The sequence below is a fragment of the Protobothrops mucrosquamatus genome, unplaced genomic scaffold, assembly GCF_001527695.2.
Source record: "Protobothrops mucrosquamatus isolate PMUCROS unplaced genomic scaffold, P.Mucros_1.0 scaffold779, whole genome shotgun sequence".
NCBI classification, from domain to species: Eukaryota; Metazoa; Chordata; class Lepidosauria; order Squamata; family Viperidae; genus Protobothrops; species Protobothrops mucrosquamatus.
This window is the reverse complement of record NW_015387047.1, coordinates 170,242-187,612: the sequence shown is the minus strand read 5'-3', so window position 1 is coordinate 187,612 and position 17,371 is coordinate 170,242. Positions and strand designations below refer to the sequence as shown.

The 17,371-nt window shown below is 36.3% G+C and overlaps 1 protein-coding gene across 1 annotated transcript in view; it reads left to right on the top strand.

Annotated features, from left to right (window-relative positions):
* The window catches only part of ASPG (asparaginase), a 76,810-nt gene that overhangs the window by 47,987 nt on the left and 11,452 nt on the right, over positions 1–17,371 (top strand). The window contains exons 10-13 of the mRNA XM_015818709.1: positions 1,285–1,404; positions 3,113–3,208; positions 4,110–4,273; positions 9,937–10,023. Coding sequence (XP_015674195.1) covers positions 1,285–1,404; positions 3,113–3,208; positions 4,110–4,273; positions 9,937–10,023 — 467 coding nt within the window. The remainder of the gene's footprint in view (positions 1–1,284; positions 1,405–3,112; positions 3,209–4,109; positions 4,274–9,936; positions 10,024–17,371) is intronic.

The window sequence follows — 17,371 nt, the reverse complement described above, 5'->3', positions numbered from 1 at the left end:
GAGTAACCTTTCTAACATTGCTAACCTTGCTAACTTTTCAAGGTGATTAAGTATGAATGATGTTCCTGAAAAATCTTATGAAGAACAGGTCAGGAAGCAGGATATATGTACTGATCAAGGGCCCTGATCATACATGAGTTTCCATCCAAACACAGATCTTAGCACTTTTTTATTCTATCCATAATATCTTTCTCATGTGGTCTGTGATAGATCCAGTCCATAGGTCCAGCACACATGTAAATTACTTACCATTTTGTGTGCTTTTAAGGATTCGGATTTATATACCTGCTTGGAAACTTGGGGATTGTCATGTATTATAAATTTTGTACACTTCTACAGGCTTCTGTAAGGTTCAATAAGGTTCTGAGGACTTGTCGTGATGCAAACTTGGCTTTCTATGCCTTGGTGTCTCATTCTTTATTATCTCTGATATTTCATAGCCCTCCTCTTGGCCTCTTAACATGTTGTCCTCTCCTCTTCTCAGGAAACCATTTCTCCCTTCTATCTCTATCTTTCCAGAAGAAGGAGATTTGATTTCTTCTGTATCATTAGTCTTCCTTCAACATACCCCTGAAACTTCTTGATTGTGAGCACAGTGCACAGTGTACATTCAGGCAGTTCCTTCATGCCCATAATGCCATCTCTCTATGCTTAACCCACGTTCTCCCATATTTCTTACTCTTCTCCTACATTTCAAATAGAGACATAATGTGTCTGATGATGTTTGCCTCAGATTATTACTACTAGTACTTCTCCTGCCTTAGTTAACTTAATAGTAGCAAGCTATTTAACATGGTTTTTATTCTTCTATGAATGAGTTTATAATTATTGGACAGGCAATGGTATCTATAGGATTTGAGGAAAGGAATCTTTCAAATTAGTATTAACACATAAAAAATGAACAGCTGTTGTGAGTGTTCACATTGTGCACATTAAATAAATCAGGTAACACATATTCTTAATACTTAATACTGTGTATAAAAGATGAAATAAGTTTGAGTAGTGTGACTTTGCATCATCTCTTTTTTTCTTCTTTCTTAATTTCACTTTCTTAAAGTTTCCTTGTTGCATAAAATCTAGGGATTGTAATTTAATTCATTATACACAAACAGATTGACTAGAACTCAGTCTCAGCATTCCCACCATCACCACACAAACTGTGGCACCACAAGGAACTTCTCCTGGGAGGATCTTCTTGAATAGTCAACTTGGATTGGAGTAGATGGTCCTTCAGTTATCTTAGATTTATTTATTTGGATTTCAGACTTGCTTTTCTTTATGCAGATGCTGAATACGAATCTGAGAGGAGAAATGACTGTTGTGCCCATTGGAAATCAGATAACTCTCAAAGATTGCAAGTTTATACAAGAGATTGCAAAATATCTGTTGATCAGCTGCAAAGAGGTACTTGTTCAAAGAGGACATTGCAAAGAGGACATTGCAGAACAGTTTAACCAGTTGCAAAATAAATACCATGGTGAAAAGATTCCCTTCTCTATTACTACTTTCTTTTACCAAGAAACAGTACGCATTTTAAAAAGTAATAGCAACCAATCCAATAACATTATCTTGGAATTTAGCTTCAGTACAGTAAACAAATATTAACTCTAAAATGATGAATATAACCACAGTAGATTTAAAATAATGCCGCAGAATAAAGCTGAATGTATGTACATCCATAATCATTTTTAAAAGGTACTAATCTAGAACTGTCAGATAGGGTGGAACAAGCAGATTAACCCACTAATGAAATAATTTAATATTTAAACCCCTTTAAGGGGTATCTGATTTCCACAGACATAAAGGGAGGAAGGAAGCAAGTCCCAAGTTATGGGGCCACATCCCAAAACCTGAACCTGCCCCCTAAAGTAAGAAACCAAAATAAGACCCTGTTGTTTGGAACATAACCAACAAACAAGACTGTAGGAGGAAATAAAGCAGACTGATACTGGGGAGTTTGTGACTGGAGGGCCTTAAATAAAAGTAGTATTAATTTAAACTTGAGTCTGCTTTCACTTGGCAGCCAGTGAAGAACCCTATATGGTACTAAGATGTGAGAATAATATGAAAGGTTCAGAACAAGCTCAAATGGCACTGTTATGCTCTATGAAGATAAAACATTCCAGGGTGGTTGACTACACATCATCAAGAGCCATAAAAGACTGATAGAGTTCGGTATCATCAATGTAAACATTGATATTGGAAACCGTGATTCATAATTAGGGCACCCAAAGGGAAAGATAAACAAAATAGCACCCATATTTGATCCCTGAGGGACAACCCCTTCCTAGGACTTTAATCCAGTGTGTAATACTGTCAAAGAACAAGGAAGCAAAACAAAACAAAATCCTTTTAAACCAATCAAGAGCATTGACAATGATGTCCAAAGACTACTGTATATCCTAGACAACAATATCCAATTCTCAAGTGTGTCAAATGAGACTGTCAGGTCCAAATGAAGCAGGCCCAGTTCAGCTTTGGAACGCAACAAGTAGAAAGAAGAGAGATATTTCCCACCTATATCAGACCAAAAGTCTATCTAGTCTAGATGTCTCTTCCCAAATAGATCAACCAGATATTGAATGGAAATAGATACCTATTTATGTGTGCAATACATCCCCTCTTGTTTGTGCTCACCAACCGTTGCCCCTGACACTAGAAGAGAGGGTCATCATGTTTTCTTCTAATCAGTTGTATATTCAGCACATTAAGACAATCTGCAATTTCTGTTAGCTATGTCAGGCTCTTTCATTCATGTCTTTTATTTAATTTCATTTTTATAACTCTTCTCTAACAGATTAAAAAAAGATATAATAATTATAATGCTTGATAAAAATATATTTGAAGATTGCTGGAGTGATTGAAGTACAGAACTGATGGAGAGGAAACTGCAACTTCATAAAACTTTAAAAATAAAAAGGGTCATCTTGTCCATATGCTCATTTTGCACAGACAGTATTGAATCCCAGACCTCTGTGTACTAGAGGGAGAAAGCTGGCATTGCTCAGAAAGTGATTCCCCAAACTAGCATCTCTGATCAAAAAAGTCCAGCTATATGCAAGCGTGGTTAGAGGAAATACATGTAACTAATACTTTTATTTCTTTTTCTCAGGAACTAGCAGCTGTAAGGGATGCTTTGACTCCTTCTTTGGCATGCGTGGCTGCAAAAAATGGTGATTTAACTGCCCTAAAAGTCTTACAGGATTTGGTAACTGCCTCTTATTTCATTTCTTTTTATATGATTGTTTTGGAGTGTGAAACAATTTTTGCTCACCAGTTAATTTGAACTGTGTTTTTCCAAGAGGTTATTACATGGTCTCCAGAATTTGGATTCAGAAGGAAAATGAAAATCCAGACATGTTAGATTATCTATAATCAATTTCAGGAAGTCTTGTGCATTTATTAGAAAGAACCCCAAAGTTACAGCTGATTAAAACTGGAAACGGTTTAAGAAAACAGCTACACTTTTATATTTTTGAATAGAAAGCAGCAAACTTCCTCTTTTGCTCCTTGCAGTCTAATTAAAATTCCATTAACTCTTAGTACATCCCTCAGGTAATCTTAATATTTCACAATTGCAGATGGGACATTCTTATCTTATTCTTCCTGCATCCCACATTTTTGCTTAATAAGGCAGTTGTTCTGGAAAATTCAAAAGTGAGTTTGCCTCTTTGTTATAGTTTGCCCCAATTGTTAATATTATATTACTTCTAGTCATTAGATTGTTACATGAAATTGTATTAATGGATAAAGAGTTTATATCGATGAATGTACAATGAATGTAAGAGAGGGCGAGCAGGATTCAGTTATTAATAATTCTCCATGTGAATACACACCCACACCCACATACACACACCCACACAGAGGTTCTGGATTTATATTCAGAATGTAGTTTTAGATAAGTCTTCTCCATTGGTCCTAAAGTTCATGAGAATGAATGAATGAAATAATACTAAACAAATGAATAATACAGCGATAGAAACATTTCTTGTTTGTGATAAGTCCAATTCCTGATAAACCAGAAAAAGATATGGATATACAGTAAATATTTTAAGAAGACTTTAAAGACAGATACAATTTTATATACATTTTAAACAACTTTATTGTAGGGTGGAAACTTGAGCTCTGGTGATTATGATGGTCGTACTCCACTTCATGTTGCATCCTGTGAAGGCAATTTGAAGGTAGTCAGGCATCTGTTGAAGTCCGGAGCAACTGTATATGCAAAAGACAGATTAGGAGCTACTCCACTGATGAATGCTATCAAGTTCAGGTATCTTACTAAAATGCAATTTAAATCAAGCACCCTGAAAAATTTAAGACATAACCAGCTGAATGAATTGAAGCCCAGTTTTATTGTTACCGTATATATTGGTTTGGGGACAGATAAGTATTATATGCTAAAGAGCTGTTCTCAACCACAGTTTATTCCTTTACAAAACTTGTCTTTTCCAAATCAACTTTCATGGTTGGAAATGAAAGAAATGTTTTTAGTCGTGTGCCGTAACCCAAGCAATAAAGACGGAAAACTTTCTAATAGGATAGTATAGTAAAAGATCAGTAAATATAAAGCCCTGATTGTTCTTGTTTACTCTTCAGTCTTGTTACGCATTGTATGTATTGCTATTGCTATAGAGGAGAGGAACACAATGAGTAAAGAGACTTCATATGTTTATTATTAGTTTCTATGCGGTGAAAAAATGTTTAGTGTCTATTGGGAAGATGTTTTGGCAAATATATTGCTGTATGGAATTTCACTCATCAGGGGCTGTTTATAACTTTGAAATCAATTTCAAAAATATATTTTAGAGTGTGCATGCAAATGAACATAGTATCTATATGCTGTTCTTTAAAGTAACCATATTTTTTCCTGACTAACATCTGCAACTATCACTTGACAGGTGCAACAAATTTTTGCTAACTCAAAATCAGGAAGGGACTTTTTCTGAGCATTTTAATGGATTTTAGCACTCTGTACATGTTATGCTCCTCTCTGTAAACTACAATCTATTTTTTCTCCTTTTAATTCTAATTGGCTTAACTATTTATTTCGTTGTCTCTATCCTACCAATTGAACAAGAAAGTCCAGTTTTTGCAGATACTGTATATATTTCTATATAAACCATTTATTAAAATTAAGTATGTGTATGCAGAGCATGCCTCTTCACATCTATGGAAAGAGTTTGATGCAAGAGATCTAAATGTTTGCTTATAGCAGCTTTCCCCGTGGCTCATCCTTGTACAACACTCACTAGTAAAGCTTTCTCTTTAAGGATTAAGAAAAATGCCTGCTGTAGTGTAGCTTTCTGATGAGTTCCAGAATTGTTGGATAACAATTTCCATCATCACCAGTCCACAAGGCTAAAACTGGTCAGTACCTCACACTCTTGGCTTAGTATTTTCCTAAGATATTTGGCATCTGTTCCAAATGATCTGGGACCATATGATGGCTAATCAGGTCCTACAAATACTAGAACATAGGAGAGGAATTTCCTAAGAGTTTCTAGTGCAAGTGAAAAACACTTGCAACTGAGCAAAGGTAGCACTTGCTCAGCATGCCTGTGCAAAATGTTCTTTAAAGTAACAGCAATGTGCCTGTGTGTGTGTGTTTTAACCACACCCAGGGCTGCCTGAGGAATTTCACATGAGTTTGTTATTCAGATTCTTTTGCTTTACCACTCCCATAAGAGAGGGAGCTTGATCTTTTGAAAGCTGCCAAAAGGGGGACTGGAAGAACAGAATGAATTTGGGTTCAAGATTATGCTCTTGTTAGAAGGGACTTACTAGTCATCATTTTGTAGAGTCTGGAATGATTGCTTTAGGCTCCTTTATGCTGGAAGACTTTGCAGCAAATCTTAAAATGGCAGGGGATGATTTAAACCTGGTAGCATTACATATTATTACTGCAACTGAAGCAAAAATAATGTTGTACAGAGATGTTGCTTTCATTCAGCAGAAGTGTTCTGATAGTTTTAAGATTTTATGTGAGAGAAAATTACTTGCATACTAATATGCAGCCCCACATATGTGCCCAGTCACTCATAAAGCATGTTTATTTTGTGTTCAATTTCCCACCACATTTTCTTCTCAAATAAGTAAATAAATAAACTTTAGTAATAAAAAGGAATCATGAGATTTAAGGTACAACTATGTATTGCTTTTTGTGTTCATACGTGTGATAGAAACAGCTTGTGTGGGCCTTAAACATCAATATTCCTGTTTGAAATGTTGGATATTTTATGGGGAAGCAAAATAAACATCTGACAATATTTATGCCTTCTATGATTTCTTAACCCTAACTGGGCAAAGAAAAATGGTAAAGCTATTAGTCATCTGCAAATAGGTATCTTGTTCTGGCTCTTTTAAGGGCAGAGTTTTCTTGTTCTGTTGCTTCCTGTGTTTGAACTTTGTCAAGACTATGTAAAAGGTCAATTCATTATTTCTTATCAGAGAACAAAATTAAAGAATTAAATAAAGTCCATCATGTTGAGGCCTCTGTTTAACATTTGCATGTCTTTAAATTCCTGAAGGAAAGGAAATATCCTTGCTATTCTCATTCCTATAAAGATTTGCTTGCATTTCCAAGTAAGCCTACAAAAAACATTTAAAAACATATGTAAAAATAAGAATGTCAGCTGTCAGCATTAGGAAATCTTCATACTTGCTCACAGCATAATAACTATAATCATCTTTATCATGTATAATAATGCTTTGGAGTGTTTAAGGTGGGGTTATAGCTTTGCATGTAAAAGATTTCTGATTTATTCTCTGGCTTACTGAGTGAGAAGGATTTCCGATAGCACTTCTTAAGTGGATCAATCTATGACTAATGTAAAGTATTTCTATTCTATTTTTATTCTGCTCTGAGGAGCAACATCCAGGGGGCTTCCAACAACCTCCCATTCATGGGCTAAACCCAAGTGGGCCTTTACTTTTTATTTTACTTTTTCTGTTCAGTCCCATAATGTAGATAAGAAGCTGAGACTGAAGTTGATATTTTGCTTAAAGCCCTGCCTACTAGTTCTCATCTGAAATAATCCAGGATCTAGGCCAAGAACACGTGCTGAAATCAATGGAACATATTGTGATTACCTCAGAAAATTCAGCATTTGTGTCACAAAGAATGAGACAGGGCTTGCAGTTTACCTATTCAAGGCACTGACTTACCTGTATATAGTAATTATCTGCAACTCAGTAAGAATTCCACCCAGTCATTAGACATTTCTGTGTCAGGTGAGTTGTCTGTCTGCTTCTGCTTTTAATTTGAATATTAAACAAGTTATTTGTAGCCCTTGATGTCTTCAAAAGAGTTTTCGGATATTCAAGGAGTGTAATCAGCGGTTCCACATTGTCTTCAGCTATGCATGTGCATAACTTGATGGTACAGAAAGGCGCCTATGAGCCTGTGCAATTTGAGGCATTTAGAACTGACAGTGCAAAAAATCATATGGATGTTTCCTCAGGAAAAAGTCTTGTGGCACTCACTAGGATTTACACCTGGATGAAATTCAGAGAATTTTATTCCAAGTACCTAGGAGCCCACAAAGAGGACTCCTGCAGTTTAGTGTGATTCACAATTCACTTGCTTCTACCCTCCCCCCAAATGGTATGACCTAATTCATGCATAGGTTATCTTCAATTTCCACAAACATTTATTCATATAAATGGTACATTTGAAAAGTTACCTACTAACGAAAAAGGGGAAAATATCTAAGGTGATATTTTGTTTCTCATGGAATATTTGCAATAAAGTGTTTAAGATAATAAGCAAACGTAATCTGTACTGAGCAATGAAGACTTAATAATACTGCTTTGCGGGAGAAGGGCAATTGCTTTGATAGTGTGATTTTAATAGTATAATAAATGAAACGTAAAAATATTTTGAAAAAAAATGTGTGTAGCTTATTGAGAAACAATAAATCTTAAGAAAAAAAATCCAGTCCCTGCCTTAGATACATATCTAATAACCTAAGCTAGATGGAGGGTGTTTTAAACTTTTTTACCCCTGAAAACATATGACTAATATCTTGCGATTTACTTTCTAATCTACTTGAGATACAGAAGGAATCCCTGTTTCATTCTTCAGAGATTTGGTCCTACTTTTAGACAGAAATGCAGGTTGTTATATCATCTTTAGGAATGGGCCACTAGATTACTTTGCTCACAAAAAAGCCCAAACCTATGTCTAAAGTGCTTTGCAAGGGTCTCCTTGATGAGTGGAAAAGTGTGGAAGAAAGAAAGTTGGTATATGCATGGAAGATCACTTAGCATGGTTCTCAAACCACAAATGGTAGTTTTAACAAAATGAAATGCTTGCTAATTTTTAGAATTAAAAATATTCAATGATGCCTAATTGGGGAGGGGAGGGATGCTCTATTTTGATTTGTGATTTATTATTTTTAGTTTTGTTAATATTGATTGAAAAGTTCAAAAGTTCAAAAGCTGGACGTGTCCTCCAGCTTTCAAATCCTATTCAAAATAGGATTGGCACTGAAATGGGCTTTGGCCCATGAGCCATTGGAAAACAACTGGCAGTCTCAGCAGGCAGCAATGACTTTGTTTCAGCAGTTTCTAAGGAAGAGCTGAGTTGAAATAGTCTTATTCATGAGCACGGAAATAGTCTCTGAATTATGATAGCATTTCCATACAAATATTTACTGTATTAATGTTGGCTCAGCTATATTTTCTTTCTCTTCTTCCAGCTTCCTAATTTATCTAGCTTTTTCTGCCACATTACTGATCAATTATATGGGCTAATTTAACTTTTGTGATTTTTTTTTTAAAAACATCTGAGGTGACTTATCCATTGCTTTGGACTGACTACCAAAAAAGATTTTGCAACATGCAAGAGTGGGAATGTAGCATCTGTTTGCAAACCTTTAAAACATCCACATGTTCTTCTGGGATCATATCCTGATCTCTGCAACTGCCACAGGACCATGGGAAAAGATGTGGTTGCTTTGCAGACAGGTGCTATGATTGTACATCTTTTGGGAATTGCATCCAAAGCGTTGCAGAGCCCGAAGGGGAGGCTGTAACAAATAATTGACAACAAGGTACAGTTGGAAGAAATGGTGATGTGTGTAATAAGGCAGACTGTGAAGGTAAAAATGAAGATGACTTTAGTGCATAACAGAAGTAGCCAGAAGAATAAAGGGTGCAAAACTACTAAAGTCTGGGTGATACAAGAAAACAGGACTTGATTCCTGTTTGGACTATAACATCTTTTGAAGAATTGTTCTTGATGATATGTGGAAATATGGCATTAAATACCACATAATCTTTCAGCAAAGTGTTTTGAGTTTGCACTGGTCATGTATCTCTGTGAGCAACTTTGATGCTGTTTTTAGATTAATGGTGATTGAAACCTGAATATTTTGAGTTGAAAATTCTTAGTTTGGGTTGTGGCGGTTTAACATGGAGGCATGGATGTAAATCAGCCTCCCAGTGGTACTGGGACTGCAACTCCCAGAATTCTTACTTTATTTATATAGATTGATATGGCTCCTAATGTCATAACAGGGCAGCCAACAAAGATTAAAATAATAGTTATAAGTAACAATAGTTGCCTATAATTATAAACAATGATAGTTATAAATAAACAGTAGTTATAGCTAAACAATACATTCCAATCATAAAAATCACAACACAAGAGTGCTCACCTGATCTTCTGGTCCAGGTGGTTGGGGAAACAGCCATTAGTCACCATGTCCTTCAGAAATCCAAGAAGGTGCCCTCCCAGCACAGTTTTCAATTTTTTCCCTTTAGTTTTCCCTTTAGTTATATTTAGTTAGATGTGATTTGCAGGGTCCCATTGTGAAGGAAATCCAGCGTGGGAAATCCTGCTTATCAACGGATTGAAGGTGGTGTAGATGCTCTTATTAAAGCACAAATAGGATGAAGAATAAAACTTTCTCCTTCCCCTCTTTTCTAAAGGAATCACAAAGTGATTGAGTTACTCCATAAAACTGGAGCTCACCTTTCAAGCCAAGAACTTGTGAATGTTGGGACAGAACTCTGCAGGCAAGTATGACTCTGAACTAAGCAAATATATATCTCCATCAACTGATTTATCTCCATTCAAAAACTGTACATTTGGTAACTAACAGCTGAATATGTGATTTTTAATTTTTTTAAAAAATATTGGTTTTTATGAGTAAGGCTGCTCTTTTATGACCCCTGATATGCCTTCCCAGAGGTTTTGGCATACATTTAATCACTGCTCAGTTATTGGAGGTGTAAGAGAATTCTCTCCCAGACAGTGGCAAAACTTTGAGATCAGAGAAGAGAGCTAGGATGTTTCAAATGTTTTGGGGGATATGCCAAGAGAGTCACTGGGTGTATAAATTTACTGATCCTCTAAATCAGTAACAAATCTGTAGTAATCCAGAAACTAGGGCAAATAAATATAGTTCATTCCTGTGTAATAGCTGGCAAAGAAAAACAAAATGCTGTATCTTCATTCTGTTCAGTCCTAACAAATAATGAGTTTTGCAGAACTTTAAATGAAACAGTTCCTGTGGACTCAGATCTTCCTGTCAATAGTGGAAGAATTATAGGAATTAGAAATAATGCTCTGGATTTAGCATTAAGCACCAATATAATTTGTTTTCTCATTCTTAATCTGACATTTTCTATTGTTTCATATTTTTCTGGTTCAACTTTATTTTGCCTGAGTCAGAATTTTATCCAACTTCCTATCAATCAAACAATCTGAAAAAGGGCAGAATCTTATTTTAATAGTAAATAATAAAATTGTGATACTGAGCCAGTTTGGTGCAGCAGTTAAAGGCAGTGGGTTAGAAATCAGAAGACTGTGAATTCTAGTCCTGCTTTAGGTACAAAGCCAGCTGGGTGACCTTGGAACAGTCACTCTTTCTCAGCTTTAGGAAGAAGAAACTACTTCTGAAAATCTTAACAAGAAAACAGCAAGGATTTGTTCAGGCAGTTGCCAGGAATTAAGACTTACTTGAAACTATATAAAATAAAATAAATAAAATGGTAGCAAGTGCAGTGTTCATATTAATATTGTAAAGGAATTTCTTAATTCTCATTTTACTGATTCACTGATATATTTCTTTTATAAGCTACCCTATTGTCATGTTCAGATCCCAAATTGTTTTAGTTTTGAGGGAAAGTCACTGATGACTTCCATGGGACAGCAGGATCAGCTTGGAGTTCTTGGGGAGTTTACCGGCTCCTTAGTAGGTGATCTGGTTCAGAACTTGACAACTTGAAGCAAGTTAGGCACTGGAGTCTTTTGTCTCTATACAACTTTTTTCCCGGGTGACAGTTCAGATTGACATAATGATTTATTGAGGTGTACTGGAAAATGAAACACCTGAAACAATGCCTGGAGCCCTGGTGGAAGAAGACTAAAAATGAATCCAGTCAAGCACAGGTACATGCTCATGCTTGAGCCTACACTATGTGATGCAGGAGGCAAACCTGGCTCACTTCTCTCTTACTGTGTTCATGAGGTGTTATCCAGTGACTTATATCTTCCACCTAACCACTGTGATCCACTTATTACATAGCATTTTTGGTGGCAAAGTTGCTCAGATTTGCTAAAATATTGACTCTTAATAGTGAAGAAGACTATTATCTGAGACTCCTTTTGGCCCATGACCTCCAAGGAAGGGGTTAGATCAGTGATGGCGAACCTTTTAGAAACCGAGTGCCCAAACCTCAACCCAAAACCCACTTATGTATCGCCGGATGGGTGTGGCCTGCCGGGTGGGTGTGGCTACAGTGATCATGGCAGATGGGTGGGCGTGGCCAACTCGATGTTGTTCCTGGGGAGGGACACCTGTGGGGGACGGGCAGGGTTGGGGGAGATCCAGGGGGGCTCTGGCGGGTGGGGCGGTGGGCAGGAGGCTGGTCCTGCGGGGTGAGGCAAGGCAAGGGGAGGCAGGGCGGGGGTGCCATTGTCGCAGGACAAGGCAGGGGCCTGGCACCATTGGCCCCCACACACAGTGGCCAGCAAGCGCATGGGTGCTGGGATACATCCGGCCACATGGAACCTTGGCGAGTTAGCAGGCGGCTGGTTGAAGAGGACGGTTGCCATCTCTGGAGCATGGCATGGGTGTCCACAGAGAGGGCTCTGAGTGCTGCCTCTGGCATGTGTGCCATAGGTTCGCACCACTGTGTTAGATTGTCCTCTGACATGTGTAGATTGGATCCCTGACCACCTTTCCTGTAAAGGTGGAGAAGTGACCACCTGGATCCATGAGACTGTTAATGCCTTTCTGCATCAGGGGGAGCTATTATAGAGGCAGTAGTTTCTCATTTTTTAAAATGGCTAACTAATAGTAATAACAGAAAGTGAGACTTACACTCTGAATTAGAGTAATGACATCCTCATATATCTGGTTCTGAATGGTTACATTAGATCAGGCAATTGTGCATGAAAGAGAATATTGGTGACAAAACAACTGAGAGAGTCTTATTAAATTTGCACATTTAAGGGTTGGAGGGATGGTGAGGAATGCTGGGAGTTGAAATCCATATTATTATTATTATTATTATTATTTTAATTTGTATACCGCCCTTCTCCCATAGGACTCAGGGCGGTTCACAGCATATTAAAAACAAATAATAAACACAAAATACAAAAAATTACAAAATACAAAAATACAGAAAATAAACCCCGATAAAAGCCGAATTAAAACCAAATATTACAAGCTGTGTTTCCAATTAAAATANTAAGCCTATACAAAGTTGTATTCAAAAGCAACAAATTCATTGGGAAGCAGAATTAATTTAACCAAAGAATCTCCATAGAAATTTAACCAAATCCTAGTTTAAAAGGATATTTAGAGGTAATTAATTTGTACAGTATTTGGACTACCAAAGAAGAGAAATCTTTTAAATTTCATTTTTACCTTCTATTAAATTAGTCAAAAATTCTTGGTCTGAACTATTGCAAAATGACATATGATCCCAGTTACCTTCTGCCATCTCTGGCTTAGATGATCAAGTTGCTGAAGATAAGAAAAAGAACTTAGAGAAAAGCTAATTAGCTACTGTTAACTTTCAAAAATACTGAGGCACAGGAGTAACATAATCTTTGAATATAAGACTACTTCTGTTTTGTGCTTTCCAAACAGCAATTCCATAATGCCAATTAATGTAGTATTAATTCCCAAGGATGACAGGCTTGAAATGTGCTTTGTAAAATCTTGTTTAGTTGTCAAGATTATTAAGAGGAGTGGCTTAAAAAAACTTTATATTCTTTAGGAAATAGATTAACCCACTTAGCCTTTTCTGCATGGGAAAATCCAGTTTAACAGGTTAGTCACAGATGACAGCAAAGTGCTTTGGGGCTGCATTCAACAATCAGAAAAATGATAACTGCATAAAAACATTTTATTGAGACATTTTGTTTGCTTAGATTGCTTTTCTAACCAAATCATTGTTTCATTTCTCCATGAAGGCTTTTATTTATTATGGTTCATTGCACAGTCAGCCAGAGGTTCAGACTGGATTTGGCATTTTTATCTTCCTATCAAGTTCTTCCCAAGGACCTGGGATAGGTAGATGTTATAGTTGGATGGTGCAAAAGGTATCACTGCAGGAAGTAAGCTGTTCCAAATAAAGCTGCCTTCTACAATTGATGCTGATGGTGTTCAAAGTGTGCTCCTGTAGCTTTGGAATTGTACCTTGCTTTGATACTATCTTTCTTTTCTTTTGCCACAGTCATTCTACTTCTGTTTGGAGATTTTTGTATTTTGTGATTTTCTCCATTTCTTTCTCTTTTCTCCTGCTCTCTCCAGGTATTGCAACATCCACTATCCAGACTTTTTTCTTTGTTATCAATAATGTTTAACTCTGGAGTGTTATGTAGCAGATGCTTGTTTGACTGAATTCTAAAATTACACAGCACTTTAGCTTCTTCATTTTCTATTACTTTTCCTAAGTTTTAATCCCACCAGCTTGCAAACAAATGATATTTCTTGCAGATGTTCCAATGCACCATTGTTGTTACTTTGTTATGCTGTTGTTTGTAGTAAGTTCATGTGATCTTATTATAGCAGCAAACTAGGTGGCCCACTGTTTTTTCAGCTTCTTTGCAGAGGTGGCATTTGCTGTCTGTTGCTGTCTTCTCAGTTCTGGCTTTATATGTTCTAAAGGTCTGGTTTTATACTGCCCAAATTAGCCCTTTATCTGTTTCTTCAACTTTCCTTCTCTTAACTATTGCCAGGACTTGTTGTTATCTGCTTTGCCTACTATTGGCTATGTAATATTTTGCTTTGTCATATCTTTTCAGTTCTTCATTTGGTCTTTCTTGTAGGCCAAATTGAAAATGAGGGATTTTTGCAATAGATTTATGTTGCTTTTGTCAATGCCGATGGTAACTTTAAAATTTAATTTAAGACTGAAGAACTGAAAGTCCTGCAGATATTCTTCTAATGCCTTTTTATCTGTACTTGCAAATTCCATGGTCACCTATTTTTCTTAGTAAGTAGAGTCTGTCAACGTTGCTTCATGGATGAAGGGCATGACTTGTGATTATTTTTCTGGTCTCCCTATCCAGAGCTTTTAGTTTTGCTTGAGTCTAGTCCACTATTCCAGCTGTCTATCTAATGAATGGAATTGCCAAGATGTTAATTGCCTTGATGGAATTTCCTCCATTGAGTTTGTACTAAGATCTCTTCACTCTCATGATGTATTCACTTCTAACCTTCTTTTTGTCTTTGGTATGCGTGATGTTGTCAGTTTGAAGTATGCCCAGGTATTTGTAGTGATTTTACTCATCCAGGCTTTTGATGTTATTCTAAAGGGCATCGATATTCATTCAGTTTTCACTATTTTACTCCTGTTGATGGTAAAGGTGACATATTTTTCCAGTCCAAACTCCATTGAAATATCTTGGTTCTATATACAGAAAATTTTGAGCAGTGATTCTATCTCATATGGTGTTTTTCCATACAGTTCAGTTTATCTATGTAAGGAAGGTGGGATAACCTGGCAAATATGTTAAACATATGTTAAAATGTGGCTATTTCACTTGAATACATATGTAGGAGTAGCCCCAAAAATTGCCTATACAGTATCTGACTATACTTTCATAAAAAACATAATCAAATCAAAATCTATCAGTTTCAATCATATAACATGCTAAATGTGATTGGTTAAGAGTTCTTACCATGTGTGAATTCAGGTCATGTGGTCAATATATTGTTCACTGCATTAGTATCTATAAGTGCTTGTTGCTTTTGTCAGAATAGACAAAAAGCAGGGGTATCTGCAGGGAAGCACCAAGATGGCAGCCATAATCATTTAATTGAAACACACCCCTATTTATGTGCACCATTTGAGCACTATTTGTGAAAAGATGTGGGATCTTAGTCATGTAGTTGAGGTCACCATCTTGAAATCTGCTCTCACTCCTCTACATGGATGCCCTTGGCTGCTGGAAGGGCAATGTGTGTGCATGCGCATACACACTTCTGTTTCTGAGAAACAGAATGTGAGAGAACAGTTGGTATGTGCAGATGGGGGAATCAATTTTATCAAATGGAGTACTTAATTAATTTGAATCAGTAGTATACAGTGTCTCTGTGTGTTTGTATATATGTGGGTGACTTCATCCTTCTGGTCCCTGAAGGATTATATCTGGCAGGTGCATATGCACAAGTATTATCTGTGTACACATTTATTATAACTAAAGTTGGAAATTTAGTTTGCAAAGGTGAGGAAAGTTGGATCTTATATTGGATGCTTATCTCTATATAAGTTTTTTTTTAACCTTCAAACTCTTCCTTTTGGACTAAGCAGGATCATTAACTTTAATGTAATTAACTTTAATATACATTTACTTAAATACATTTAATATGTTTATATGTTGTGCATTTAATAATTTCTCCTGATTTCACATTAAAAATAATTTTGGTTACAACTTTTATAGTGGCTTTTATAGCCAAACACTTCCATAGCCTGACTTCTACAATCTGGTGCCTTCTAAATTTATACTTCAATTTCTGTAATTTTTAGATGCCTGGCAGACACAGCTTTTGACATTCTCTGTCCTATTTGGGCCCAACCACATTGGAAGGACCATGCCACCTAATTCCTGTGGGAAAAGGAGGAATTCTCCACTAGTATCTCAGAGGGGAACTTTGCCATTAGTAATTGCACTATATTTGTCTGCTTTTCCAGTAAAGTTTGGATCAGAGATCATAAGAGCAATACTATAGTAATTCTAATTAGTCTATGATGTTCTATATTTCCCATTATTAAGCATTAATGGTAGATACCTTTCTTTTAAAAAAAAACCAGTAGGGAATATTCAGAGGTAATTCTCCAAATGGTATTTTTGCAGTGTGTGTGAGGGGGAAAAAATAGAAATTCTCTCATGACGTGTTTTGGGACCCAAAGCATCATTTGGCTATCCCTATATATTTTGCATATCTATAGATTCCATTTGTGAAAAACAAGTATTGAAAAAAAAAATATTTGGACAGAATGCATGGGTATCACTTAAATTTGTGACCTCCTTAATATATTGCATTGCTAAGGTGTGATGTGAGCTGACTCACAGTTGTTCTCATTTCAACTGCCAAACCAAATTTCATGTTTTAGGAAAGAAAGTATATAGCAGGAACATAAGTATCCATTTTAAAAATGACTATGCAATAACATATTTGACCAGAGATCAGATTTAACTGACATCCTTATTTCCATACTTAGGAAAAAAGGTGAGTCTTGACCTTTTCATCTCTGTGTTGCTTCTCTGAATAAAATGTGAAAACATAAGAATATTTTTAGATGGAGAGAAGTAATCAAATTCTTTTTTCCTTTCCTTTCCTTTCTTGTTTCTCCTATATATATAAAAATTGGATAATGAAATCCAAAAATGCTTTACTCCAAACCTCTTAATGGAGCCCCTCTCCAGGCTAAAATGCTGTTCATTTATGATTATAGCTGTTAGGAAAAAAAATAGGCTTCTGACAGATCTTTGACCATGCCTCTTATACCAGATTATCTTTCTCGTAAAATAAAATATGGAGTATATTTTTATAGTCTGAATCTGTACTAGGTTTTATAGGAAATGCATAAAAAGATATAGGCAGGCAGACTCATTGCATGAATGTGCTCCAGGTGGAATTACTTTCCCTGCATGTAAAATCTCTACTTTGCTTATCAAGGTTTTTCACCAACTCAGAAGGATAACATCTTCACTATCTGGGAGATAGTTTTCAGCTGTAAACATCTGAATCGCCCATCAAGATTTAATGTACTTGTTGGGAGGATTTAAGGTGGGAAGGTATGCAAGAGTTCCTGGAAAAAGTGAGTCAGCTACTAAGCCACCACCAGATATGGTACCTTGCAAGGTGTTTAAATCTATTCGGTTTTCCAAGCCTAGCTA